We start from the raw sequence: 27,602 nt of genomic DNA on the forward strand, positions 1-27,602 counted from the left end.
AGAATTATCAGCATGTTGAAATGCTGCCTTATAGTTTTTTTCTACTCAAAGTTGCCATTTCAATATAGTATATTTAAAAAATACTGATGATAATAAATCTCTAAGTCAAAGGAAAATTCAAAGGATTGTGAGACCATTTTGCTGATAAAAATGAAAACCTCTGTGTGTCGCCAATGCACATAAACGGCTTTTGCTAGGAGAGGCAAACAAAATTACATCTTATTAATGGCTTCCAATTTTTCTAGTGATATACAACTCCTTACTTCTCATCATATTTGATTTTAACAGTTTTTGCTTATCTTATCTGGTTTTACTGGATTAATGACAGTTCAGTTTGTGCCAAATTTATAGATAGAGATAAAGATCTGAGTCCTCTGAGGGAGGGCAGTATATCTTATTTATTTCTACCTCAGAAACTTAGTACATAAATGTCATTTAATAGAAGCCATATTGAATGGCTTAACAATTAATTAATAAATAAACCTGAAGGCCGATTTTTATGAGAAAACATTTATAGCAGTGCCTCTCAAACCTTAATATACATGCAGATCATGAGGGAATCTTATTAAATTGCTGATTCTGATTCCAAAGGTCTGAGGTGGGACCTGAAACCCTGCTAAGTGCACTAATATACAGCAAGAACTTACAGGTAACTCCTTTATCCTTCAGACCATCCCACTAAAAACTGAGCTGCCTGCATAATTTCACCTGAATATTTCCTCACTTTCCGTGACACAAAGAATAGTCCCATTCCCCAGCTTCCAAACGAAAAACTAAAGGACAGCAGTGAGGAAACAAAAAAAGAAGTGAAAATAAGATTTTTCTCCAGTCAGAGAAGTTATCTTTTAAAATAATTTGAATTTGGACTTTATGGTCCTGTCCTCAGACTGAAAGTACCATATTTGGAATTCCTGGAAGAAAGTGCAAAAAGCAATGGAGCTGGATTTGCCTCTTCTGGCAAGGGTTATTTAAACTTCATTGAGCTCCTTCGAAGCAAAGAGCTCATTAGGCACAGATGGCTCATATTCTGTGAGGGAACTGTACCTCGGCACTCCGTCCTGGTAAGTGTGCTCTGATAGCCAGCTCGGCAGTGGCAGGTGTATGACCCTTGGTTATTAATACATTCTCCACCAACACAAGGGTTTTTTTCACATTCATCAACATCTGCAAAACAGTGCATTTTAGATGAGATTACATAGTGTATTTTAGAGATTACATAGCAGCAGCTCATAAGACTTTATAGGTTTCTTTTACAGGTATAAAGCATGTTCCTTTAAAGAAATAAATAGCACAACAAAAGGCTCTTTTTCCTTTCCACTACAATGCATGCTGGTTCTAGCCATTGGAAGACTGGTAGAAGAGTTCAAGTGTATTGCTTTCATGTGTCATTTTTCAGAGAAAAATTCCAAGTGCATAGCAACTCAACACTCTAAGCTAATAAACATTTTCTCTTCCATGAGTCTGACCTAAAAAAATTGAACAGGCTAACATTTCACAAGTGGCTTCTGGATAGGATTCAGAGTATCTCTTAATGCTCCGCTATTTTTTTTTCTAATATAAAGAAGGCCTACCCATATCTAACATCCCCTGCTCAGTTCTGTTAAGAATATTAGAATAAAACATGAAGCAATTGTTGCTTAAAGGGCAGTTATCACCCAACATGGAGTCCACCCCAACCCCCAGATGTCCTCAATATAAGAAGTCCCACTGCTGTTACAGTTGTTTAGAATAATCAGTGTAAGTAGAGGCAAACGGTTTTACCTTCTGCTTGTAAAGATGAGTAAACCAGGGTTTAGTGAAAATAACTCTCTTGTCCACAGGCTTCCTAGGGGAAGATGCAGGCTGACCTCACATTCCCTAACCCTGAGTTACTTGCTCCCTCTCCGACCCAGCTTTGGATGACCTCCAGAAGGGGTGTTCATATCACCAGGAAATGAAATAGCTTGAGAAAACAAGAATTACTCATTTTTGCCTGACTCACAATTGTAGAATTTTCTGGAATTTATTGGAACTAAGAGATGAATTTATTTTTAAATAAGATGGCACCTGATTGTTCTTATCCAATCAATAAACTGATTGCATTACACTTCTTCCCTTCACTAGCTTAAATGCTTTGCCCATGATTTGAAGTTTCTTTATTCAGTTTTTAATAACTGAAGAAAGTTGGTAAGTTCTACATTTACATTAGTAAAATGTACAAAATTTCATAATTTGGGTCAGGCTTTTATAACTTAATGGTCAAGCTTTTGATAGGGAGACTCAGGCTAGAGTTACCAGCAATGCCTTGAATATATTTTATAATGGGTTTGAAGTCATTGGTAGCAAGTAGAATAATGTCCTTCCAAATATGTTCATATACTAATCCTCAGAATCTGTGAATATGTTACATGGTAAAAGGAGAATTAAAGTTGTAAATGAAACTAAGATTGCTAATCAGCTGACTAGAAATGGGGAGTCTCTTGGATGGTGGACCAATGTCATCACAAAGGAACTTAAATGAGGAAGCAGGAATTGGGAGAGAAAAACAGAGTTGGAGAGAGATAGGTTGTGAAGATGAAGGGTCCATGAGGTCCTAGGAGAGGCGGTGTCCTACAGAACCTGGAAAGGGAAGGCAACATACTTTCCCCAAGAGCTTCCAAAAGAAACATGGCTCTGCCTACACCCGGATTTTAGCCCATTAAGAACTGTGTTGGATTTCTACCTATGAAACTGAGAGATAATAAATCTGTATTGTGTTAAGCTACTAGGTTTGAGAGTTTTTGTTACAGTAGCAATAGAAAACTAATACAGTGCCAACCTAGTGATCAGTCACTTACCAATGCACTCCCCCCGCAGATCCAGCTGGAATCCTTTGTTGCACTCACACCGATAGCTCCCAGGAGTTGGAATGCAGCGCCCATTTTGACATAGATAGCGGACCAGCTGACAGTAATCAGTGACATTGAATGGCAGCACCCCTAGAAAAATAACATTGAACCCCATTGAAATTACTTATTACACCATTAAAATGATCAGACTTAATATGGCAATAACGGACAAGATGCTGAGTTAAAAAGGAAGGAGGGCTATCCCTGGGCAGAGTCATTGCTACAGGAGCAACGATAGAGCATATTTCCATTCCTGATGTGAGAGTTCACCTCTGCACTGTGCTGCAGGTGGGGAGGTACTGCAGCCCAGCTGCAGCCTGCTCCTCTGCCTGCTCCAGACTCCCACTTGCTAACTCACCCTTAAGCCTTCAGTTGGGAAAACAACTAAGGAAGCGAATTATCAATATTTAACTATTTATAAAAGTTCTTTGTATGCTATATAACCTGAAGTGCAAGATTCTATTATTAACTCATCCTGTGAATATGATTTCAGTCTTTCCTATAACTCTCCCACATGTGGCTGAAAGCATCAAAAATAAAAGGGCATTTACTTCTAGAAAATACAAAAGATTTCCATTTTTATCTATGCAATAGGAAAATTAAAAACTATATACTATATAAACTAAAAAACAGATCAATAATTGATAGATTTATCAACGACTAAAGCAGCATAAGCAAATAAAAAATATCACCCTGACTAGTACAAGAAAAATAAGATGACTTTTGAATTCTTACTTGGTGGCTCCCGAGATGGATATGGATATTCTGGTGGCCTGAGGACTACATGTGGAGGTCCAGGAGGAAAGCCAGGAGGAACAGGTTGAGCTGGAGGAACGGGGCCAACGGGTGGAAGAGGATATTCTGGTCTCCCAGGAATTACCATTGGGACAGAGCAAAGCTTGTTGAAATCCTCTGGAAAAACACAACACAACATAATACAACAAGCTGAGCTGTAGCTGATATCATAGGCCCAGAGTAATCACCCTTTGCAAAGAAAAATTGATCTTCAAAGCACATTGCACAATTGGAGAAAAGGAAAAAACATGGATTTCATTTGCATTTCTTATGCCCATAGTAATAACCATATTGGAACAATGATTCAAAACTCCAAACTCATCATAGAGTGCACAATATGTTCCTCCCCAAAGCCAGAAAGTCATGGACTATATCAAAATTCACCTCATGGAAAACATGATTCTTGCATAAGTTTTAAAACATAAGATGGTCCCTCCTGTGGATTCCACAGAGAACTAAAGAGTGTGCAGTTGGAAACCAACTGGAGGTCTTCAGCAGGGGTGAATATGATCAGATAAAATTTTTTCAGATGATCACTTTTGCTGACATTTGGAGAATGAACTGGAAGGAGGCAAGGGTGTTGCAGAAAACCAAGGACAAGATAATGATGATTGGACAAAACCAGTAATGATAAAATTTGGCAGAAGTGGACTAATTTGCCCAATCACATTTTAAAGATAAATAAGTAGAATTTGGTAAAGAAGTAAATGTTAGAGCTTAGAAACAAAAAAAATCAAGAATAACTTCTAGTTTTTTTTTTCTTTTTCTTTTTTTTTTTTTTGGCTGAGTAGGTGAGTGGACACTGGTATCTCTTACTGAGAGGGAAAAAGTTGCCATGGGGGCAGGTTTGGTGGGTAGAAGTCAAGTTCCATTTTGAACACACAAGTTTGAGATGTTAGATATCATCACTTAGCAGTTGTAGAAGAGAATCTGAAGTCTAGAGGAAAAGCTTAAGTTTTGTAGTTATCAGTAGGGAGCAAATGTTTAGGTTGATACTATTTTTCACAATTTTATGTCTTTATCAGAATAAATGATCTTTTGGTTTGTTACACATTTTATCTGAGCTTTCAAAAATGTATTTTAAAATAATATCCAGTTTTCAAGGGCTACATTTATTTTATTAATTTTCATATTCCCTTCTATAAACTAATGGTGGGATTTTAAAATTTTTAATCTTTTGCCAGAATGCTGATATTACATAGTTACACAGTAATTCTTCCATAAATACTTTATATACTAGTTTTAGTCATTGATAGAGATCAGGCTAATATCTTCATTTTCATGTGGACTGAAATTTGACTTATTCTAAGGAATAGTAATGTTTTACTGAGATGTGTTCATAATTTAACCTCATGGGATAGGATGACAATTTACATGTGGCTACCTACACTAAGCCACCACATATCCTGCTATAACCTGCTGGTCTGTTTCGAAACCTTCTTTAATCATACTTCACATTCCAACTCAAGTCAAGTTGATGTTTTCAGTAGTTTCCATTACTACCTTTTAATTATTACTTTCTGGAATTGAAGCCTACAAGATTCCATAGTACTCCCCTATATTTGGAAAAAAAAAAAAATCCCTTTTGTCAAATCACAGCGATTCTTTCTATCTGGTCATGCCATATCCATCAATCCCTGGGCACTTGCTTTCATCAAATCTCTACCCCTGAGACTGTGCAGTCTTTGAAGTCAAGGATCATATGCGACTCATAACTAATTCTCACTTTTAGCCCAATCCTGTAAATTGCACATAAGAGGATTTCATTAACTATGAGTTGGATTTAACTGAATGGCAACCATATCAAGGGACTCACTTTGTTTCCAAAATACCTGTAAGCACCAGTTCAGCCTTTCTTTTTTAATTCTTTAGGATTTATATAAAAGAAGTTGGATAGCTTATCGGCATTTCTGTTAATTAGGTGGGTATATTACTTTAAGAATGCCATTAAATTGGTCTTAGCCCTCTAGGAAAGTGTCTCACACCAGGTCCTTTACTCTTTCCTACTTTCTACAGATTAATAACTTTCCAGGGAAACCCTTTGTGCTCAGGATCAGCCAACTGATGTCTAGCTTTCCTACTTAATTCAGAGATGATGCTGATTTTTTTAAAGAGTAAAAAGCTGACTATAGAAGTAAAAAAAAAGCATGAACAATATGAAATTATAATGATGAAAGAGACCTCTTAATGAGATTTATCAAATAGTAAAAAAAAAAAAAACCAATATGGTGAACAAATATAGGCACGAAGCTGAGCCACAGCAAAAGTACAAACTGGAACCACCAAAGCACAAGGGAGTATTTCCAGCTGTGGTGACCTTGGGATGCCCAGGATTAGGTCCTGTTTAGGTGGGTCCTTAACACACCAGAGGGTCTATAACAAGCAAGGGTGACAGTAGGGAGTAAAGACCTGAACTAGGCAAGGATTTCAGAAAAATAGGACACACTGAGTTTAAAAATGCTTAGACTGAGTTCAAGAAAAAATTCAATCATATAATTTAATTAGGAAATAAAATTACTAAAAAGAACATTAAAAGATTAAGATCTGGAGATCAGATTTGGGGACATCAATCACGCCATACTAAGTAGTAAAATCTTAGGTGTGTTTTGGTGGTGAATATTGCCTAAGTTCATTCTGAGGAAAATTTTTCTGAATATCTCTCTTTACTTCTTCTCCAGACATAATTTTAAAACTCAACTTTAGATGAGTTAGACTTTGGGAAATGTACGTGGCGCCTTTGGATTTCATGTAGACAATTTGGGAGGTTACTGCAATAGTTTGGGCCAGAGAAAAATAAGCTTTTAGTTGGAAATGAAAGGAATATAACAGAGAAAAGAAACGTCATGAAGAAAAAAAATCAACAGGAGTTAGCACAGAAAGAGCAAAGTTTCAAATGTCAGGCAAAGAGGAAATATATGTTCTGGGGGAGCTGAATTCTATCCTACTGAGTCTGATTACTGAACATGAGCTACTGAGTCCCTAAGCGAGAATAAAAGAAAACAAGAACTTCCTGAAAAGGTGGCTCTTCAGTGTTGATATGCAAGCTAAGTAAGTAGTAGTGTCTCAAAACAGTCCTTGCAGTATAAACAACTGCGATTCCCTATACATCATCTGGGGAAAGATCCCTGGCTGTCATCTCTTACATTTCCTGGAGTCTTACTTATTTACCTAAGTTTCCATTAGATGCGCATCATGCACACTGTCACTGGCTTGGAATATTCTGTAGATGACTGGAAGGGACCTTACCTGTTGCTCTGATGGGACACATCTCAGGGGCGACAGTGACCCCCGGGGACCAGCATCGGCCAACATCACAGCAGCACTGCATTTTGGTTATGGACTGTGGCAGCTGGTTAGAACAGCGCCCATTTGCCAGAGCCGTGTAACAGTATCCTGGGCGAACATCTGAGAAAACAAAGAAACACACACTCATTCGTTGAGATCCAACCAGTGACCACACCCCATTGCCTCAGCACCTCTATGCCTCATGCGTAGGCAACGGCTGGGTGAACTCACTCCTCTGTCCCCTGCAGGGGACACTGTGAGCACTGTGTCTGTGCAAGGCTCAGTCAGAAATGTCTTGTCTCGCACCTTTTGCCCCTGCACGCTGGTGCACTTGGCCAAAGGCCCACATTCCATACCCAAGGTGGCAATGAATGATTAAAACCATATGTGCCATAGGGAAAGAGAGACTAAGAAAATCACCGGCAGTGACAGTTAATTATTTATAAAGACATGTCTCTGTACTGAAGAGAGACTTAGGTTGTCCTTGGTTTCCATCTACTTAATTTGAGCCACTTTAGGCAAATATTTATATAAATCTATTTTAAAACAACACTAAGTCTGAGCTATAGTCTATGTTTCAAAAAGATCTTTCTTATATTTTAGTCTGAAACTGTGAATCAGACTTGTGAGTTGTTTTTTTTTTTTTTTTTTTTTAAGAAATGAGCCACTTTACAGCTAGATCTAATGCTTATTAATCAAGATTTCCTTTTGTCCTGGGGCCTAAACAGATTTTTTTTAAGGCTGTAATGACTTACAAGTTCAAAGCATAAAGGATTCCAAATTCTTAGCCCTATAGAATATAAGAATTCTAGAAGATTTATTTTATTTTTTATTTTTTTTTTGGCAGAAAGGTATCTTCTCAAAGCAACATGGTAAGACACATTTCTATTTATCACTTTTATTGGGTTACATCATGTCTGACTGTCATGACAATATCTGACACAGGCAGTATGACTCTGGATTATTAAAAAGAGTGTCTAGCATAGGAAAAGCCTTGAGATAGTCCTAATAAAACAGAGAAGGAAGCAGCAAAGTATGAAACACCTTTATCTACCTGGCACATGTTGAAGGTGCACCTCTCTTTAAGTAAAATATATCTCAGTTTGGTTCCTATAAAATTATGTTTTGAAAAATAAATAATATTTTAACTATGCTTGTCATTTAAAAGAATATAAATAGCAAATCTTTTTGTAACATGGAAGATCTTTTAGTCCCAAATCCATCCCTATGTTTCCTATGAGTCTAACTATTAAACATCAAGTTTTCTCACAGAGGGTCATGCCTATAATTCTTATCATCAACATCATTCTTAAAAACACAGAGCCTCCAAATTTTGAGGGTTGTAATAAATCGAAAAAATAAAATTAAAAAAACTAATTTTGAAACATTTAAATTATCAACATTAAGTGAAGAAGGCTAAAACAAACCTAGACAAACCGTAAAAGAAAATTATAGGTCAGCCTTACAGATATAAGATTATTTCTGAGAAGTACTTAAAACCACTAGCAAGTATAAATGTGCTTTCCAGAAATTTTTTGTGGTTCCAGTTTCTGTACCTCTGGTCAGATTAACAGTCTCAGTAAAGAGCTGGAACAAGCTTTATTCTAGCCTGATGCTGGGCAAATGGCTAGAGAAGGGGCTGCGGAGCAAACTCTGGGACGCCTGGGGATGGGGGAGGAATGGCACTTCCTACATTCTGATTTGCAGTGCCTTAAAGCCACTAATACTCTATATACTCATTTAGTAAATATTTTGGGCATGGAAACCAACAATTATTAAGAATAGGAAGAGATACTTAAAACTGGCTCAGATCCCAGCTTACAACTATTTTGGTGCTCAAAACCCAGTATAAACATTTGACCAAATGATGAAATTTGTACATATAATTTTCAGTATGACCTATCTCCTTCAGAGAAAAACTGGAATCTACAGCTGCCAATGGTAAACTCTTAATGGGCTAATGTCTATTATTTTGCAAATTAACTGTGATACCATGTTATTGCCTGTCTGGCTGACTAATAAGTTAATTCAATGGGTCAGAGACTCTTGATCAAAATGGTAAATGTCCACGCTCAAAAAATTACAAGTTGTGTTTGGATTAGTGGAAGTCCCTGATTTATGGATTAATTTTAAAGAAAACCTAAAGCTAATGAGAAAACGAAGAATAAAACTGTGAAAATCAGGGACCATTTGGAGGAACTGAGCTCAGAACACAACAGCCTGAAGTTTTTCCACTTCTGTAGGTAGCAGTGCCATAGTCAGGGGGAAAGCAGCCCTCCCAGGACCTGGACCATTTTTTGCATAGAGGGTCAGGGTGGCTTTAGGAAACGTGAAGACCTACAGGAGCCAGGGATGAAGACTTTCAGGATTTGGAGGGCCTAAAGAGAAGTAGGAGGAATCACAGACATCTTCAACTATTTTCAATCTGCCCTGGCAGACATCCTTTCCCATCTTCCGAATCACTTGTCCCTTATCCTAGGAAGCAAAAATCGTATTGTACCAAAAAAAAAAAAAACAAAAAAAAAAACCCCATATTAAAATAGATATTTTCAGGTCATCCCAGGCCTCACCTAACAAATCATTAACATTGTTGTGTCCAACTAGGACCTAGGAGTTGTGAAGCTAAAGTGGGAACAGGACATCCTTATCACCCCAAGAAGTTGAAGTGATAAGTCACACTAATATAAAAGGGAAGCCCTACACAAAAATATTATCAAGTGGTACTATAAGAGCTCAGAGAAAAGAGGAAGTGTTGCAGGTGGGAAGCCTGAGAGGGTCAGAATGTGATGACAGAGGGTAACAGTGGGAATTTCATTGTTGTAAGAGATGCATAAAGAAAATACTACATAAGACTATTTACAAATAGGTTTTTCTATTAGTTAGATTCACTAATTCTAAACAACCAACTCACAAACAATCCTCGGATTCGTTTGAGTTGGGGACTATTTGTATTTTCTTGTCACTAGGGAAAATTTGGGGATCTCTATGGTTGGAGGGAAATATGAGTGATAGGAAAGGCAGCGGTGTCACTGGGATCAAATTATGCAGCAAGTTGCTAATTGTGGTTGCAATAAGGTTCCAGGAATGGGAAAACAGTGCGTGTCTGGGGTGATGGTAAGAAAGTTGTGACTGCATCATGGCAGAAGGTAAGGGGAGAGGTCTGTACTGCAGACTCATACAGGCCCACCATGGGATCCCAGCTCCCAGGCTTATCTCCTGATTAAACTATTGTACCAAATTATTTACTAACCTCTCTCTAAATTCCGCTTCCTCCCAACTATAGTACTTTGAACATTAAATCAGTTTCCATAAAATACCTCACACCTAAGAGGTGATCCGTGAATCTTAGTTCCCTCCCCCTCTTCCTTTGTAAAAAGGCAGCATGGATAGATTTGATTAAATAAAGAATTTTCAAAATATAAACCATCTGGTATGTAAATGTATTTTAATCCCTTTAATGTAATCCAGGGCTCTTGTTGAGAGTTAAAAACAAAATGTACCCACTGTCTGGACAAGAAAAGCCCCTCATCTCTTTCTTTTTGCTGGTTAGACCCACTGGAGGTCACTTGCTAATTGGGGCCGTTTGGGAAGAAAAAGGAGCTATGTGGATTGCGCTTGTCCTTCTTTCTCTGCAGTTCCAATGACTATTCCAGGAAACCAGGCAATCCAGACACCACTGCTGTTTTTAAGGAAAGTTCAGGTAGACTTCCCTCACTAGCTATCAACTCTAAGAGACTGCCTGCATTGTTGTTATATGTGACTGAGGAAAAAGTAGGCCAGACCTTCAAATGCCCTTCAGTTTGGTCCAAAATACATGATGAAGATGTGAAGCTGAGTGTCTTGGAGATTATGAACCAGACACAAACATCAAAAAGTAGCATTTATTTTTGGCAAGGTAAAGCTAATAGTGAATGACCCCTTTTGATATTCAACAAATACTGAGTACCTACTATGTGCAAGAAAGTGTGCTGAGAACCACCAGGAATACAAGGAGAGCAGTTACCAGTCTTTACAGAGAGCTTTCAACTGAATGGGGAAGACAAAAACGTGCCAACACAGGTATCCTCACTAGGCCATTCGTGAGAGGCATGTCCTCAAGTAAGGGAGTAAGTTGCTTTCTAATAAGTTGATCTGGGACATCTTCAAAGACAGAAAACCTGGGTGGAGGCATGAAAGGGGCAGGAGTCGGGAAGACACGTGTTCAGAGTAGTGTAACATGTATGAGTAGAGGCATGAAGGGGCCCTAAATGAAGGGCCTACTTGGTGGTGAGAAGGCTGGACTGTGCTGCCAGGTTAGTAAATCTGGGAAGGGGCTACAGAATGAAGCCCCTGGACTATCAGGTTGTGCTTTCTGGAATGTGAATTTTATTCTAAAACAATAGACTTTGAAGGAAGTCTTAACAATTACTAGATCCAGCAGTTGCCAAACCTACTTTTTAAATAGAGCCCCCTTTAACTGACAACTTGCATGGAAGCCACAACAAATAAGAGTGAAATTGCCAGCATGGAGGATGTGTATGAAGGAAGAGCCTGTCCTATTGTCACTGTCCCCTTCATACCCAGCAGCCTTGGAAGAGTCTGTAGCACCTGAAGGATCCAATGGACACAGACTGAAAACTGCTAATTTCCAAGCCTGAGTGGAAAACTACCAGAGATTTTTGAGCAAGAGTGTTATTTAATCAAAGCACTATTTTAGGAAGATAAATCTGACAAGATGGATTGTAGAGAAGCCAAGAAACAGGGAGACCAATTAAGATATTACTGCAAAATTTCTGTCCTAAATTAACATAGACCCTAGGAAATGATGGAAGGTGGGGTTATAAATAGATAATAGCTTCAAGATTTGACACTGCACCACTGCACTGCTAATTTGGAGGATATCTGTAGTGTCTCTTGGATTATCCACCTTTCATAGGAGACAATTAATCCCAAAACAAGACCAGAAGATTCCTCTGTTCTTTGAGAGAATGCTTTACAGTTCAATATATTTCCATAAATGCACATTTTTTTTTTACCACAAATGAGAGATTATATGCCCCCCTTAACAAACTTGTCGAGAAAGATGTTCACTGCAGAACTGACTTATACAAACCATACATGCTGTCTATGATTAAACTTACCTACACATCTGGTACCATCAGGAGAAGTGTAAAAGCCAGGGGGACATTTGCAAAAGTAACTGCTGACTGTGTTTGTACATTCACCCCCATCGCAGACTCCAGGGATAGTGCTGCATTCATCAATATCTGGAACATAATAAAGAGTTTCAGTATTCATAGAACAGTATAGAACTTCATCATTATGATTCACATATAATATTGGTCAAATCATGAGACTAGAAATAGCCATCTTTAGAAAACCTGTGTAGAGAATAGTCCATTTCAAGAGTGAGTACTTCTTGCAGCAGATTTGCCCAAGGAGTTGGTCAAATTCAGGCGATTAGAACATAATAAACTAACTTCCCTTTAGAATCTAAGACTGTGTACAATTGTTTCGCAAAGTCATGACAGCATGCTAATACAATAATAACATGCCAAATGTCATTTATTTTGTAATTCTGTTTTCCCAGTTCTCTCATGTTTGGCATTGAGTTAAACTCCCCTACTTATGATTTTAAATTTGGCATCACTTCCACTTCCTGTACTTCTTTTCAACCTGATTTTCTACAAAGCATACATTGAAATCCTTCAGAGAAGACCTTGTGGTCTGGGTGCTAACCAAGAATTGACCATCGTGGGGGACAAGACTAAGGGTAAAACACAGCAAGACCCTGTCTCAAAGCATAAGGGTACAAACTCTGTTTTTGTGGGGGCACACCCAAATTACCATGATGATGGTTTTCTGTGGGTTTGGTGAATGCACACTTGATGAATAACTGACATGGAGCTGTGTGCTTCCCCCAGATTCTATTCAAGGAAGGCCTTGCCCCAGTCACTGGAAGTGCTGCCAGCCCCTTCAGGGATCACCCGAGCTGTAGAGGGCTGCCTTGCCCAAAGTCACACCATCTCTAGGTATCCCATCTGATGACAGATAATTGAGAAGAGGAACGAAGGTCTGATCATTTCAACCCCACAGTGACAACTCCAAGGCCACTCCAATTCTCCACTTCCCCATGGGTGGGGTCAGCTGAGGCTGTTGCTGGACCACACCACAGCTCCAGTTCACCTTCTCCATCTGCACAATTTTGTCCTTTCCCCTCTCTTCCTCAGGGGTTGAACAAGGACATCACTGCCTAGTAGCATCCTAAATGCTACAGAGGCCAAATCTGGGGTCAGCCCTCAAGGGCCCCGATCACTGATCTCCTCTAAGGAAGCAATAAGTGTGTCCTTTGGGACAAATATGACCATTTCCTTCAAGGGAAGCTTTCCACAGCCCAACTCACATATAGACAAACTTCAGTATGTGGCATCAGGAGGGGGAGAGATAAAACTGAGAACTTCCTGCTTGGGCTCGGGTACCCCCTGATTTGCATGGTCTCCTCTTTAAAACAAATAGAGGGCTGTCTGGCCTGATCTAGGACTGGCTGGATTTGCACCAAGCCTCCTAGGAATGCTGCAATGGCCAGGTTGACACCAGTGAAACTCAGAAAGGGTTAGGACCTCAAAATAAGAACATGTCTTCTCCAGTCTAGAGCTGCTCTTCATTTAAAAACCAAAATAGGGAGCCAAGCACAGTGGGCCACTACAATCCCAGCTACGTGGAGGTGTAATGCAGGAGGACTGCAAGTTTGATGCCTGCGTGGGGAACACAGCAAGACCCTGTCTCAAAGCATAAAATAAAATAAATAAAGCTGGTTGTGGTGATGCGTGCCTGTGAAGGCCAGTGTCAGCAACTTAGTGAGATCCTGTCCCAAAATGAAAAATAAAAAGGTTAGGACATGGCTCAGTGACTAAGCACCCCTGGGTTCAATCCTAGTACTAATAATAATGATGACGACAATGATGATGATGATAAATGAAACAACAACAAAAAAATAGGGTTTTAAGTGGATCAGATTTAAGTACATTCTACCTCAAGTTCACCCTGTTAGTCAAAAAGGCAGCAGTGACACTGTTTACAAGCAGTTTAACCTTTTGAAAAGCAAAATCACCATCCTTCCATGCTAGGCTAGAGGCTGAAACAAGCAATATTTCACTGCTGAAGTTAGAGTCAATGCTAACATAAACAGCACTGCCATCGTGAATTTATGTAATGGTAGAGGTGCATACTCTATTCCAACAGATATAAATTTCACTGGAGTGAAAAACGCAAAGAAACCACCGAGGGCAGAGCTGAGGGTTCTAGAATCAACATATTATCTCAAGGCGCATTTTTAAGACAGCTCCTTAAAATGGAGCCTTCTGTATTCCCCCAGCCACACTTTACTTAATACAAACAAAAAACCCAAACAAGACTATCAAACAGCCTACAGGGCTCAAAACCTCATTTAAGGACAGAGAACTATAAGGCAAAGGTATCAAAATGTATCTTTCTCAAAACGTCCCTAGAAGTTAATGTCTGAGTCACAAACATCACAGGAGAGAACACTATCTATTAAGAATACCTACCAAAACATCACATGAGGGGACATCATCTATTAAAAAGACTTTTTCTATCTATTAATATAAATAACTGCTATCATCTTTATTAAGTCAACTCAACATGTTTCAATAGCCAAAGAGGTAAAGAGACTGCATATATTTTAAAAAAAAAGACATTTAAAAAACAGAATTTGGCTAGATGGTGGAAACATCTTCTACCTGCTGGTTAGGTTAGATTTGTACCCTTTAATGAAGATCATAATAAAAGCAATAATAATAATGAGAGTTCACAAGTGCAGAGTGCCAGGCATTGTCTAAATGCTGATTGGATATCAAGTCATCCAATCCCCACAATTCAGGTGTGACAACAGGACCTTAGTCCTACACCTCTGGTGCCTGGGCATTCCACAGAGACCTTCAGAAAACTGACATGGGTAAAATTTGAAATAAAAGCAAAGGAGTTCATCATTTAAAAATTGCTGCTAAACTCAAGTCTCCACTTGACCAGGGCTGGCGGGGGTCAGGGGAGTCTCCTTGGGTACATGCCTTTAGAGGCCAGCAGGTCAGGAACATGTTCGAGTGCACAGCTTCTTAATTCTCAGATAAAAGTGGGACTAGAGCAGATTATGATGTTCAAAGCGGCTTAAATGACTTGGAACTTCCCGAATGTTCCCTCCTCAATGACATACTTCTTTCTTCAGGCACCTTTTGTCTTTCTACTTTCCTGAACCACCTCTTCTCCCATTATTTCTAAATGAAAAGTAAAAGTTGATCTCATTATGAGGCTGTGGTGGAGCTGCTGAGAGGAAAACAAAGCATCTGAAGGGGAATCAAACTCTGATGCTCATTCATACGGATGTATTTATTCCCTCACGCTTACCACTCTGCATTTATCTCCTTTTAATAGAATTTCACGAATCCCAAGTAAGAGAGAAATTGAGAATGGCGACTTTTGCAGAGTTTCTGCAAGTCAGTCTGTATCAAATGCCAGTTGTAAAAGTCAACCAGCTGGGGAGGCTGGCCAGCAATGGGGCTTGGCTGGGAAGAGCTATTACTGTGCTCTGGGCACCTGCTCCTGTCTCCTTGTGGTGGGAGAGAGGCAGAGCTGGTAGGAAGTAGCTGTTCCTGGGTAGCTGCCATGGCCTCATGGATTTCTTGATAAGACCCTGAGAAGATGCACAAGTGGCAGGTTCTTTCCCTCCCTAGTTGTCTTAAAATGTGCCGTTAGATAATATGTTAATTCTAGAACCTTCAGTTCTACCCTTGGTGGTTTCTTATCTCTTTTACTCCAGAAGGGAAGAAAAGAGATGGCATGGAGCATGATTCAGTTCCAGAAAGGGCATCACTGAGACAGACACTCAGCCACCCAGAAGCTCTGTCCAAGACTGTGGACTTGACAAGGGAAACCAATTACCTGATCCTGACTGTCTAAATCACTGACGCAGTGAGATCAAAAAAAAAAACAACCTAGAAAATGTGGCAACTGTTTAAAAGTCATGTGTGACACTAAAGATTGTGAAGGCACTGAGTCTGTGAAATTAACTTTGTTTTATTATACAAACTCAACCCAGTGTAAAAGGTGTGACTCAAAAGGAAACAAGCTGACTCCTCAAGCCTCGTCGAGAAGAGCATCAGCTGTGCTATTCTAGAGCCCCAACCGCGTATTCAGTTTTCATGGTTTCTTACTCATGCGGCATCAGTTAACTGATCACAACTTAGAAATAATATTAAGTGTAAAGGTGGGTTCTGGATGTGAAACTGAACAGAACCTCCATATATCTTCTTGTTCAACCTCCTCATCTGACAAGTGAAGTAACTCAGAGATGGAAATTGATATGTCTAAAATTTGAAGAGGACTAGTGATTTGACCAGGATGAGGGCCAGCTCTTCTTTATTCTCAGGGTTCTTTGCCCATACTGCAGAGATTTTATCCAACTAATTGTATGGAGAATTAGTTACCTGGAGCAGTAAGAATCAGGGACCTACAACCAGCTCAGATGATGCAGCCTACCTGGAGCAATGGGTTAAACAGTCCCAGGAATTATTCTTGGTGCCTGAGAGAATAAGAGCCATTATTTTAGAAAGGGTAAATCCTGAGGTTTTTGGCTCACATATTAGGGAGTGCATGGACTTAAGACCCGCATTTTTAAAAAGTCGTTTGCATCATGCAGTGCTATTCTAATTGTTAGAGGCTGGGCTGACGATAATCTAAATCCCAAAATATTAGTGGTTAATTAGGAATCCAAGGGACTTCTTCCAGAAGTAAAACTTAATCCTTTAATTACACTTTTTATTTCTTAATTTCCTCCCACAGTAACCTATGCAAATATGGACTTGATTTCCAAAAGGAAAAGGCTCATGTGTTCTTTCAGTACATGCACCCTACAGTCATTGGAAAAATCAACAAAAAAGATGGGCATGAACTTAATTTCCCATTTTCTCAAATCACAGCTATAAATCTCAATCTTTTTCTTCTTAAATGTATGAAGCTTTAATAATTATTTAATCAGTTCAGCTTATTAATTTACATTTTAAATGTACCTAAACTGTGCATATTTACATAAATCTTGGTCTGCAACATTTTATTTAAATTTGGGGAAAAGGACATTGTATAGGAAAGAAAGGAGATTTATGGAAAAGAAAGATCTCATAAAAAGTAACTCAAAGATAGACTTTGCATGTGAGGCATGATGATTAGGATCTTGTGGAACTGCTAAGACCAATTTGATTGAATTACTATAATTTGGATCTCAGAATGTTCTCCACAGATCCATGTGGTAAGGGCTCCGTCCCTTGAGGACCAGCGCAGGAGGTGGTCGAACCTTTAGGATGTTGGGCCTAGTGGAGGGAAGACAGGTAACTGGGAGTGTGCCCTTAAAAGGGTTATTGAGACCTCACCCCTTCTCTATTCCTCTGCTGCCATGAGTTAAACAGGCCTCATCTACCAGGTGCTCCTGCCATAACATATATTCCTAGGCAATGGAGTCAACAGACTATGGACTAACACCTCTGCAACCATGACACAAAATTAATTTTTCCTCCTTTGATGTTGATTACCTCAGGTATTTTGTCACAGTAATGGGAAGCTGAGTAAAACACAAGGCACAGAATGCCACTGTTATGCCTGATCAGCTTCCTGGGACACAAAGAGGATCTCTTATCCTTTCAGTGGTTGTGAGCCAGATTTCCTGGGTTCTCTGTATTGATTATCTAGAGGCTAGCCTATGCCAACTAGTGAGGTGCCATAACTGGAAAGTAGTAAGGGAATTGAAGGAGTGGATTCAGCTCGCCAAGAGTTCTCAGAGGACTTTCTGATGACTTTCCTACCAGAGCAAGACAGGTCAACAGAGCTTAAATATCTTCCAGGCCAGAGTACATGCAGTACTAACAGGATATTCTAATCTAATATCAATTTTGCATAGGAAAATAAAAAAGAAGGGGAAAAAAATCAATCAAATTTAATGTAACAGTAGATGGCAAGGAAAAAAAATGTCTAGCCAAAAGTATTCTGTTTTTATTTTGCTACTGATTCTAATATGAAGCTGGAAAAATTGTGTGTGTGTGTGTGTGTGTGTGTGTGTGTAAAAGGATTAAGTAATTTTCAGGCTGAATTTTTGGTCCATTTGATTTACCACCATAATTAGTTTCTTAGCATAAAAGGATTTGAATCATTTTTCTTTCAGTGTGAGAATTAAATCTGTGCCTTCTGTCTAGTCTACATCCGTGGACCATTCCTGTTAACTACGTGGTCTGAGTAAAAATCAAGAGTCAAAAAGTCAATTCTATTTGAGCCTGGAAGCTACCATTATTCCAGAAAACATGGTCTATACTGCCCCAACTCTTGAAGTTGACTGTATATCTTGGAGCTAAATATGTTAAATTGATAATTCTTAAAAATTTGAGACACAATCCACTGTTGAGATGGGCTCTGCATGTGAGAAACCTTACTAGTTCATTGGATAAACTTCACAAAAGATATGTATGGCAATACCTGAAAACCTATACCATAATATTTTACAGAGTTCCAAATATTAGATAATAAATATAGTTGGTAAAGTAGATATAATAGCTTTCATCTAGGAAAGAAGACTATACAAAATGGCTCAAGAAAACAACAGAGTGTGAGTCAAAAAAGGCCAATTTTAGCACTTTGCAGAACACTTAATGTACCACAGACACAGTCCCTTAATTTATAATGTCAAAGGGTGGAACTAAGAGAGTTCTTTGCCCCTTTCAGTATCAACACTCAGCTTCAAACTCAAATATACAATAAAACTTCTAAAGTACATTCAGCCATAGAGAGTCAATTATACTGTTCTGTGAAACTTAAAAAATGTTTTTAAGAAGGCTTATTTCAGAGGGAATTAAAGGATTTTTCACAGCTACCTCAAATAACTATGCATAACATATTCAAGAATGCAACAGTAATTATAAATTCTATGATTAACAACATAAAAACAACTCCAACCTATACATGTAATTCTGTCAGAGTTAGAATATTCCACTCAGGCCAAGTTGATATTTAATATCTGACATGTAATTTATGAATTGCACCTTAAATTTAAAGCTGTCTTTTGCTGATATTATATATTGGGCAACCAAAAAAAGAGGTTAAGGATTTCAGATTCAGACATTGAGCTATGAATGAACCATTCCTCATTGCTAGAGTCTAGGAATGAATACCACAGCAACTGTTTTCAATAAAAATGCATGCACCTAAATAAATCTCAGAGCACTCTAGGAAGAATGAGTTGAGAGCAAAGGAAAAAATGTTCTCTTCTGAGCTCAATGAGTGATGTAGCTGTGAGGGTACTGTTCCATGGCTATCGGACATTGCTGTATGTAAGTTACACGAGGTCATCAAAGAAAAGAGAATTCAATGCCACCTACTTATTTTTCTGATGCTTCCTTCTCACAAAGAAATGATGACCACACTTGGAAGCCAGGCCTCTTTATGCAAATAACAGTTGTAGCAAATATGAACACATCCTCTATAATTCACATTTTTAGAAGCCTAATCAATAAACTAAATGCATATATAAAAATGTACTCCATGTTCTTTTTTTTGACTAACATTAGAAAGGTTTCCATTTGATAGGCATATGTCATACCCCAGAAAATTCTAAACTTGTACTAGAAGCTTAAATGTAAGAGTTAACAGGTCTCCCCCACATCCCCCAAATGAAACACACATTTTTAACGTGAAAAACATCAGAAGATATATCATTTTTAGTGCTATCTAATGATCAAATTTAAATTCATGTCTCTAGAACTATGCAAAAACATGTGTCTTGAACATTTTAAACCAAATATTGGTTCAAAAATATTTCATGTTTTAATATTTAATTTGATTCAGATGGACCTCTTATTTTGGGTCTACAAAACTGGAAAAAGCTGCAGGGTGTTTCTGGTTCAATGGCACAAAGGCATATTATTCCTGGTAGGAATATTATATTTACACTTTCATGGGGATGACAAAGACTGAAGGATTTAGGAGAAATTCGCAAACAAGCTTGTTGCTGATGAGTTCTGTCTGCCCTCCCCCACCTCCCTTGGCTGCAAAGCATGAGATTTCTTACCTTCACATTTTTGTGACACTTCATTAAATTTGTGTCCAGCGGGGCATTTGCACTCAAAAGACCCAACAGTATTAATGCAATTTCCTCCTTGACAGAGCCCAGGGATGGCCTGGCATTCATCCACATCTGTCAGATTTTAGAAGAGAGAGAGAAAGATTCATATAAAATTTATTGCAGAAGAAAATGTGACAGTTTGTCCACAATTATATTACTGTATTTATATCAAGTTGTCCAATACCATATTTGGACTATGATGGGAGAAGCTATTTCTCACAATTACGTTATGTGAAATAAAATTTGTTATTAATATAGTTGGTCAGTAATGTTCTGTAAGAAGTACTCTTTATTTTCCCACCTTTCATCTTTCCTCATACAGAGGATAATATTTGTATTAGCTTTTGTGGGTCTTATTGCAACAAAGTATGAGGGTACAATGATTCTTTTTTAACGCACTGCCTTGCTTTAGTCTCCAAAGTGGAAGCAATAACTAGTTATTGAAGAAATCCTTGAAATCAAAATGCAATCTATTTTTACAGTGAATCTATTTTCAAGAATTGTACTGATGATTTAGTTAAAACAATTGATTTCAGATCTCTTAGGCTACAAGGATAGCTAATGTTTTTTTTTTTTTTTTTTGTATAAATGAAGTGAGAAATGTCGTCTTGACATTCTGAAGAACTGTCTTGTATGGTAAAAATTCAAAAAATCAGGGCAAGCAGTGAGAGATGTTTCCCAGTGAACATGCTGTCCCAGCTGAAGCCTTCTCCTGCTGGCAGAGTACCTGCCAGGAGGAAGTTTTTAAAAGATAAGTCAGATCATGCCCTTCCCAGCTCAAAACTCAAGTCCACATTGAGTCCTAGAAAGTCCTCCATAACCTTTCTGCTCTCTGGTCTCACCTCCCCCTCTCCCTCATTCCCCTCCCATCACACAGTCTTCCTCAAATACATCCAGGGTGCTCCTGTCTTAGGGTCCTGTATTGGTGGCCCCTCTGCCTGGAATATTTTTCCCTGAAGGGCTGTGTAGCTCATCCTGTTCCATCCTTCAGTCTCTGCTTCAATGCCACTGGAGAAGTGAGCTTTTCCTCGAGCAGTCAGATCACAACCTCTGGCCCCCTGACCCTCAACACCAAGTGACCTAATTCATATGTTTGTTTTGTTTTGAAAACTCTTCAACATAAGCTTCCAAAGAGCAGAAACTTTGTCCACTTTGTTTAATGCTCCTTCCCCAGCACCTAAGGACTAACCTGTGCTCCTCTGTGTAACCCCAAATACTAAACTTCCCAAAACAACATTGATCATCTCAGGCTCACTGCATTCATCTATGAAGACTGCAGAAGTACACACACACTCGCTCCATCTCTGCATCCCTTCACATCACAGAAAAAGACCCCTCAGTAAGTCCATGTGGGAAGACATGAATGGGTGTGACTCTACTCTGTGTACAGCCAGAGATATAAAAATTGTGTTCTACATATATAATGTGAATTGTAATGCATTATGCTGTTATATATAACAAATTAGAATTTTTTTTTAAAAAGAGCCCTCATTGAAACAGTTGTTTCCTCCTGTACTCTGTTTTTCTTGAAACCTGGAAGACCAGTGACTTTAGTTTCGTTCTTTACTGCATAGAGTAAGGAAGCCACTGCTGTTTGTAAGGCCTTCCTCAAGAAAAGTCACCACATAGTGAAAGGAGTAAGAGCTCTTTATTTTGATATAAAAATATCACTTGTTGTTTTAAATGTCCTGACAAATGAATCACTATATTGAAATACAATTGAATTTTATTTTATAGCCAATTTCAGTTTCAACTTAGATTGGAATTTTCCATTCCCTTGATATGTTAAATGTTTACTAAAAGGCTATATGAAATCAAGATTTTTACATACAGGCATATCTAGAATGTCTTGCTGATCAAGATATTTGGCCAACAGGAAATGTCTATGAGGGTAACTCTCCCCTGGCTGTATGTTTCAAGACTGACAACAGAATAGGCTCCTCTATGAACCTATTTGCCAACAACTCCTCACATCTGGCCCAAGGGCTGGGAAAATAGCAAGAAGATATCCCATGATGGTCCAAAAAACAAAAAGGCAAATAAATAAACAACAACAACAACAACAAAACAATAACAAATAAAATGAAGGACTCTATTCTCCAAGTGGCAACCTAACAGTTATTTTGACTCCATGGGTTTTCACAAATTTTCTTGTTTTAAAAAAAAGCCTTTAAAAAAATTCCTTAGATGTTGAATAGCAGTCAGAAAGGAACAGGAAGCAAATTGGAGAAAAATCCAGATTATATGGAATGAACATCAATTCAAAGAGGAGGCAAGTTCTTCCCACTCCCTGTCCCTCTCTGTCCCTCTCTGTCCCCACTTCTCAACACCCTAGCCTTGGACCATGACTCGATGACAGGCAGCTGGGCACTCAAGGCCTGCCTTTCTAGTCACTGTCAACAAGTTCAACAAGTTCATGGCTAGCTTCAGAACACTAAAACCAACAAATTCTTCAAAACTTTGGGCCTTTCTAAGAATGGGGAAAATAAGAAGGAATCAAACATGGCACTTACTCTTAATTTTATAAAATCCAGTGATCAAGCCCTTTATAATTTTAGGGCTCCAAAATGACTTCTGGCTGCTTCGGATATGTTCAAAGGCATACAAAGGATTTGTCTGTTGTATTTGAAAGTCAGGGTGCAGGGCTAGCCATATCAAATGTGGAATTTATCGAAGTATAATTTAACAGAGACCCACAAAACCATGCGACCAAGTTCAAGTTCTGCTTTATTGCATCTCACCCTTAGAATTAACATATAGAACAAGGCCAAACTATTATCTGTTCACCTCAGAAAAGCATATCTTGAATTTTCTGAAACTATTGCAACTGGCTTTAAAAAAAGCCCTGAAGACATCTAAGGAAACAGAGATAGCCTGAGAGTTTTCAGGCCCATCAGTTTAGTAGAACTGCCTCTGTTCACTTCCTCCTCCTTCCTGCCAGACAGCCAGACAATAAAAGAATTTGTACAGCTGGAGGAACAGGAATAAAAGCCAAAAACAGAGTAAGGGCTTCTAGGGGAGGTAGAAGAAGCAGCGAGCAGGCGACATCTGGGGATATTTAAAACTGTGAAACCAATCCTAATTTATTTCTGACTTGTTTTAAAAAATGCATAATGTAGCATGTCAAATGTCGAGAGGAACAATTTTCTTCAGGTCAGTTAAGTACAACCCATGAGACTCAGAACTCAGTTTCAAATGAAGGGGCGAAAAAAAGAACAACATAATCTACCTTGTTCACCTATCTTGCTTTGTGCTTCCACACAGCATTGACATAGCTCACAGCACCACTGTAAACAGAATCACAGCACCCCTGGGGTCAGAGGTGCATGGAAACACATCCTGGGTCAGGGGGAAGCTGCTGGCAAGAAAATCCACTGAGACTTCAGCTTCTCTCTCGTGGGCTACGTTCCTAAGCCCTTAGCTGGATGTCACGCTGTCAGTGAAACTGTGGGGTTATGTCTCTGACACTGCTTTTCCATTCTCCCTTACTCCACTGGAGAACATCTCTACAGCAAGTACGATGCATTCACTATTAACTCCATGAGCCCAGGTTTACCTTGACACGCTCCTGTGCGGATGTTTGGAATGAAGCCCCGGCGGCAGGGGTGAGGTTGGGCAGGACACATCTCACAGGGGTGGCCCCAGGCTCGGCCGACTGTGGCACAGCAGAGGGTTTTTGTGCAGACAATCCCGCTGAGCTGTCCCTGGCACATCTGGTTGCTGACCACAGTGAAACATGGGCCTGTTCTGTAATCTGAAAATAAAGAAGGAGTCCATGAAAGTCCAGAAAAGCAGGAACAATCATACAGAGAAACGGCTAGGCCCTGTCTTGTTCAACTCCAAATGGAGAATTGGATTCTGGGAGAGAATCGTACATCACTGATTCCGTATGAAGCCCTAGGCTGACCTTTCTACTTCTGAGCATCCGTTCCTAGCCACTTTGAAGGTGCCATTGTGAGGATCAGGTGAACTGGTAGAAAACTCTTTATAATTGTGAATTGCTGTAGAAATAGAACATTTTAATATTATTGTCCACTCATTCACTAAGAAAATGTGTGGTGCATACACTGAATCAGCCCTGTGCGTGACACAGATGCTTCAGTGAACTGGAATAAGTTTGTCGATTAGACTCTTCCCTTCCATGATCACTGCAGCACTCTTCTCAATACTCAGGAAATGGAAATGACCTGAGAGTCCATTGACCAATGAATGGATAAAGAATATGTGGTGCATACACACTATGGAATACTATTCAACTTTTAAGAAAGATGAAATCCTATCATGGGCCTGGAAGTAGAGATCATCATGTTAAGTGAACCAAACCAGAAACAGAAGCGAGTACCCCAGGATCTAGTTCATATATGTTGAATGCAAAAGGCTGATCTCCCGGCAGTTAAGAGTGGAATGGTAGTTTCTAAAGCTGGTGGTCGGGGGGAGTAGGGAAGAGAGAGGATGGGGAGAGGCTGACCAATAAGTACCAAGTTGGGTGGGAGAAAGAAGTTCTGGAGTACTACTGCACAGTTAGTTGACTACAGATAGGTATAATGTTACCTATACATATAAAAAACTAGAAGAAGGTATGTTTAGAGTTTTCACCAAAAAGAAATGATAAGTGTTTGAGGAGATAGATAGGTTTAACCTGGTTTACACATGATACAATATGTAGATGTATTAAAACTTTACATTACCACATTACTAGGGACTATTTTTATATTTATGTGTACCAGTTAAAAAATTAAATGATAGAGAATAAATGTCCGCCTTCTAAGAGCTTATAGCCTGTTTTTATTTGGGTGAAAGAAAGCAAAGAATTTCAAAACATTCAATGAATCAAGTCATGGAACCTTCTTCCTGAGAATTTCTTGAACAAAAAAATGGTTGTTTCTTTTGAATTGAGACCATCATATTTCAATAAAAATAATCAACTAAACAAAAGTTTTTTTAGAAAAATGTACTCATATATAACACAACAGGTATTTAATATGAACAGTAAGGACGATAGGCTAAAGGACCATCTTAAAGCAAACAGAAAAAAAAAAAAAAAAAAAGCTAAAGGCACCGGAGGATTTCCAAGCACAGCCCTCTCTTTTTATTTTTTGTTTGCCCTATAGGGAGAAGGTAGATCTGAACTCAGCAACCAACAAACAAGGAAGATTAAGGCGCATAGTGAGCACAGAGGAGGAAATCTAGCATGTGAGAGAACTAGGGCCCTTGTACTTCTTTCTGTTCTGCAGTGGCCTTGACAGATAGGGAAGGCAGGGCTAGGGCAGGACTCATAAGCCCTTTCGACCTCCCAACACTTCCTCATGTCATCTTTGAAATTGTAGAATGTTCACCATGAGACTGAGGTTGACCTAAATGATCCCCAAATTGCTATTCACCACTAATTCTGCAGTTTTATGAAAATCACTTGTCATGCTAATGAAACCACTGGGTTATTCTTCTTTTCCCCTCCCTCCCTCCCTTCCTTCCTCCTTCCCTTCCTTCTTTCCTTCCTTCCATCCCTCCTTACTTCCTTTTGTTCTTTAGTCAAACAGTTCATAGGATTCAGACATGTAACTTACTAAGGACAACTCTTCTTTACGGTAGTGTCTGGAGTGAACCTCTGGTCACTGGCTTTGCAGAAATAGCACCTCCCCAAAGCCCGTGCTGCAAGATCATCCTTCAGAGGAATTCCAAGCACCAAACTCCACCCCAGGAAAATACACTGAAATAAGCTCTAATTATCATAGCACCTGGGAAACAGGCAGGATGGTAAAACTAGAGTCATATCCACATCTCCCCTCCTCTAAGCCAGCGTCTACCAGTGTGCTGTGTGCATTACTGATGGGATGCAACACCCTTTGGATTTTATTTTATTGTCATTTATTTGTTTTAATTTTAATTAATAAGAACTATAAATGTGCCATACTTGTGATTTCACAGTTATGTATGCATGATGATGAATTTTAAAATACTTTCTTTTTTCACTGCTAGGGATAGAAACCAGGGCCTCACACATGCTAGGCAAGTATACATTGAATTATATATATCCTTAGACCTAAAGACACTTTTAACTCAGTTTAAAGAAAAAATTTAAGGGTACACTAGCACAATGATATGTAAACTAGTAAAAAGGAAAAAAAAAACTGTGTTTATTTTACATGAATATCACCAGCCTTACTTTTCCAAAAGACCAAACTTAGACCCATTCTCCCAATCTCTACATCTTGCCCTACCTAGCCCCATTGCCTGACAGAAAAGACAGTAGTACATAAATAGGAAATGTAATTGTTCATACTGAACCACCTGATAACATTGATTATATTATCATATATAAATTCATGTTTTATTTTTTAGTCACAAAATAAAGATTTTACTAAATATACAATTTTAAATCTTTATTTTCTTGCACTAAACAGTGACAACAACATCCCAAGTAATTAAATACTACTGCAAAACAATTTAACTGTTCTCATTTTCCATCAAGTTATAATTTATTCAATAATTTTCTTACTATGTATCATTTAATTTATTTATAATTTTCCATTATTATACATAATGTTCAGTGTACACTGATGATGAAGTCTGTTTAGAATGAAAAATGTCTAGTTCATGCAACAGCCATCAAGTTTTTTATGATTCTACGAACTTTGTATGTGAGATTAAAAAGATTACAGCAGTGTAATCTTTTATTTAAAAAATAATTACAACTTCCTATGTTAGCTAACAAGGAAGAGAATTTAGCTTCATTTATTTCTTTCCTGCTAATTTACTGACACAAGTGCAAATGCTTTAATCAAACAGATTCATGTTAGCATGCCATTTTCAATCTATTTTGAAAAAGCATAATGGAAAGTGAACTTAAATTTATTATAATCTGTTCTTCAACACTTCTTGAATTTGTTTTCCCTCCTCATTTTGCCAAAATACTCTATGGAATTATATATGAGGTTTTCAAAAATTCAGGGTAGATGCAACATAGTGTTCTGTGAGTGACACTGGCAAAATCCAGGCACCCCATGAAATGCCAAGAAAAATTCAATTTGGTCTGTCTCACACTGGTTCATGACTTCAGATGTGATTCCTTGTTGGAAGATCTTCATAAAAGGGGGAGGAAAGAAACTTCAAGATTTTTCTGCTCTTATTTCAATAAAAAAAGCATCGGACAGGTATGGCACTTGTCAATTGACAACATACATCAAGTGTCTCCATAGTTCACAGGGACCTATCTTTATTAAGTTTATTTGGGTATTTGGCAAATAGTTTGAGTTTATGGAATAGAAAAATTTATGGACTTCACCTACTTCCATGCTAGATACTTCTCACTACAAAGTAATTTTGTCTGTAAAGAAAAAGGAAGAATTGGCTTGACAGTGAAGATTAATGGCAGTGCACAGTGGCACATGTCTGTAATCCCAGCGGCTGGGGAAGTGGAGGAAGCAGAATAGGAAGTTCAAAGCCAACCCCAGCAAAAGCAAGGTGCTAAGCAATTCAGTGAGACTCTGTCTCTAAATAAAGTA

General features: G+C 38.6%; 1 protein-coding gene across 1 annotated transcript in view; it reads right to left on the reverse strand.

Moving 5' to 3' along the window:
• Positions 1–27,602, reverse strand: part of Fbn1 (fibrillin 1) — a 223,642-nt gene that overhangs the window by 96,944 nt on the left and 99,096 nt on the right. The window contains exons 7-13 of the mRNA XM_027925732.3: positions 23,657–23,854; positions 20,047–20,172; positions 12,068–12,193; positions 6,909–7,067; positions 3,603–3,779; positions 2,817–2,957; positions 1,045–1,164 (exon numbers count right to left, since the gene is read on the reverse strand). Coding sequence (XP_027781533.2) covers positions 1,045–1,164; positions 2,817–2,957; positions 3,603–3,779; positions 6,909–7,067; positions 12,068–12,193; positions 20,047–20,172; positions 23,657–23,854 — 1,047 coding nt within the window. The remainder of the gene's footprint in view (positions 1–1,044; positions 1,165–2,816; positions 2,958–3,602; positions 3,780–6,908; positions 7,068–12,067; positions 12,194–20,046; positions 20,173–23,656; positions 23,855–27,602) is intronic.

The sequence above is a fragment of the Marmota flaviventris genome, chromosome 2 (assembly GCF_047511675.1).
Source record: "Marmota flaviventris isolate mMarFla1 chromosome 2, mMarFla1.hap1, whole genome shotgun sequence".
In the NCBI taxonomy this organism is placed as follows: Eukaryota; Metazoa; Chordata; class Mammalia; order Rodentia; family Sciuridae; genus Marmota; species Marmota flaviventris.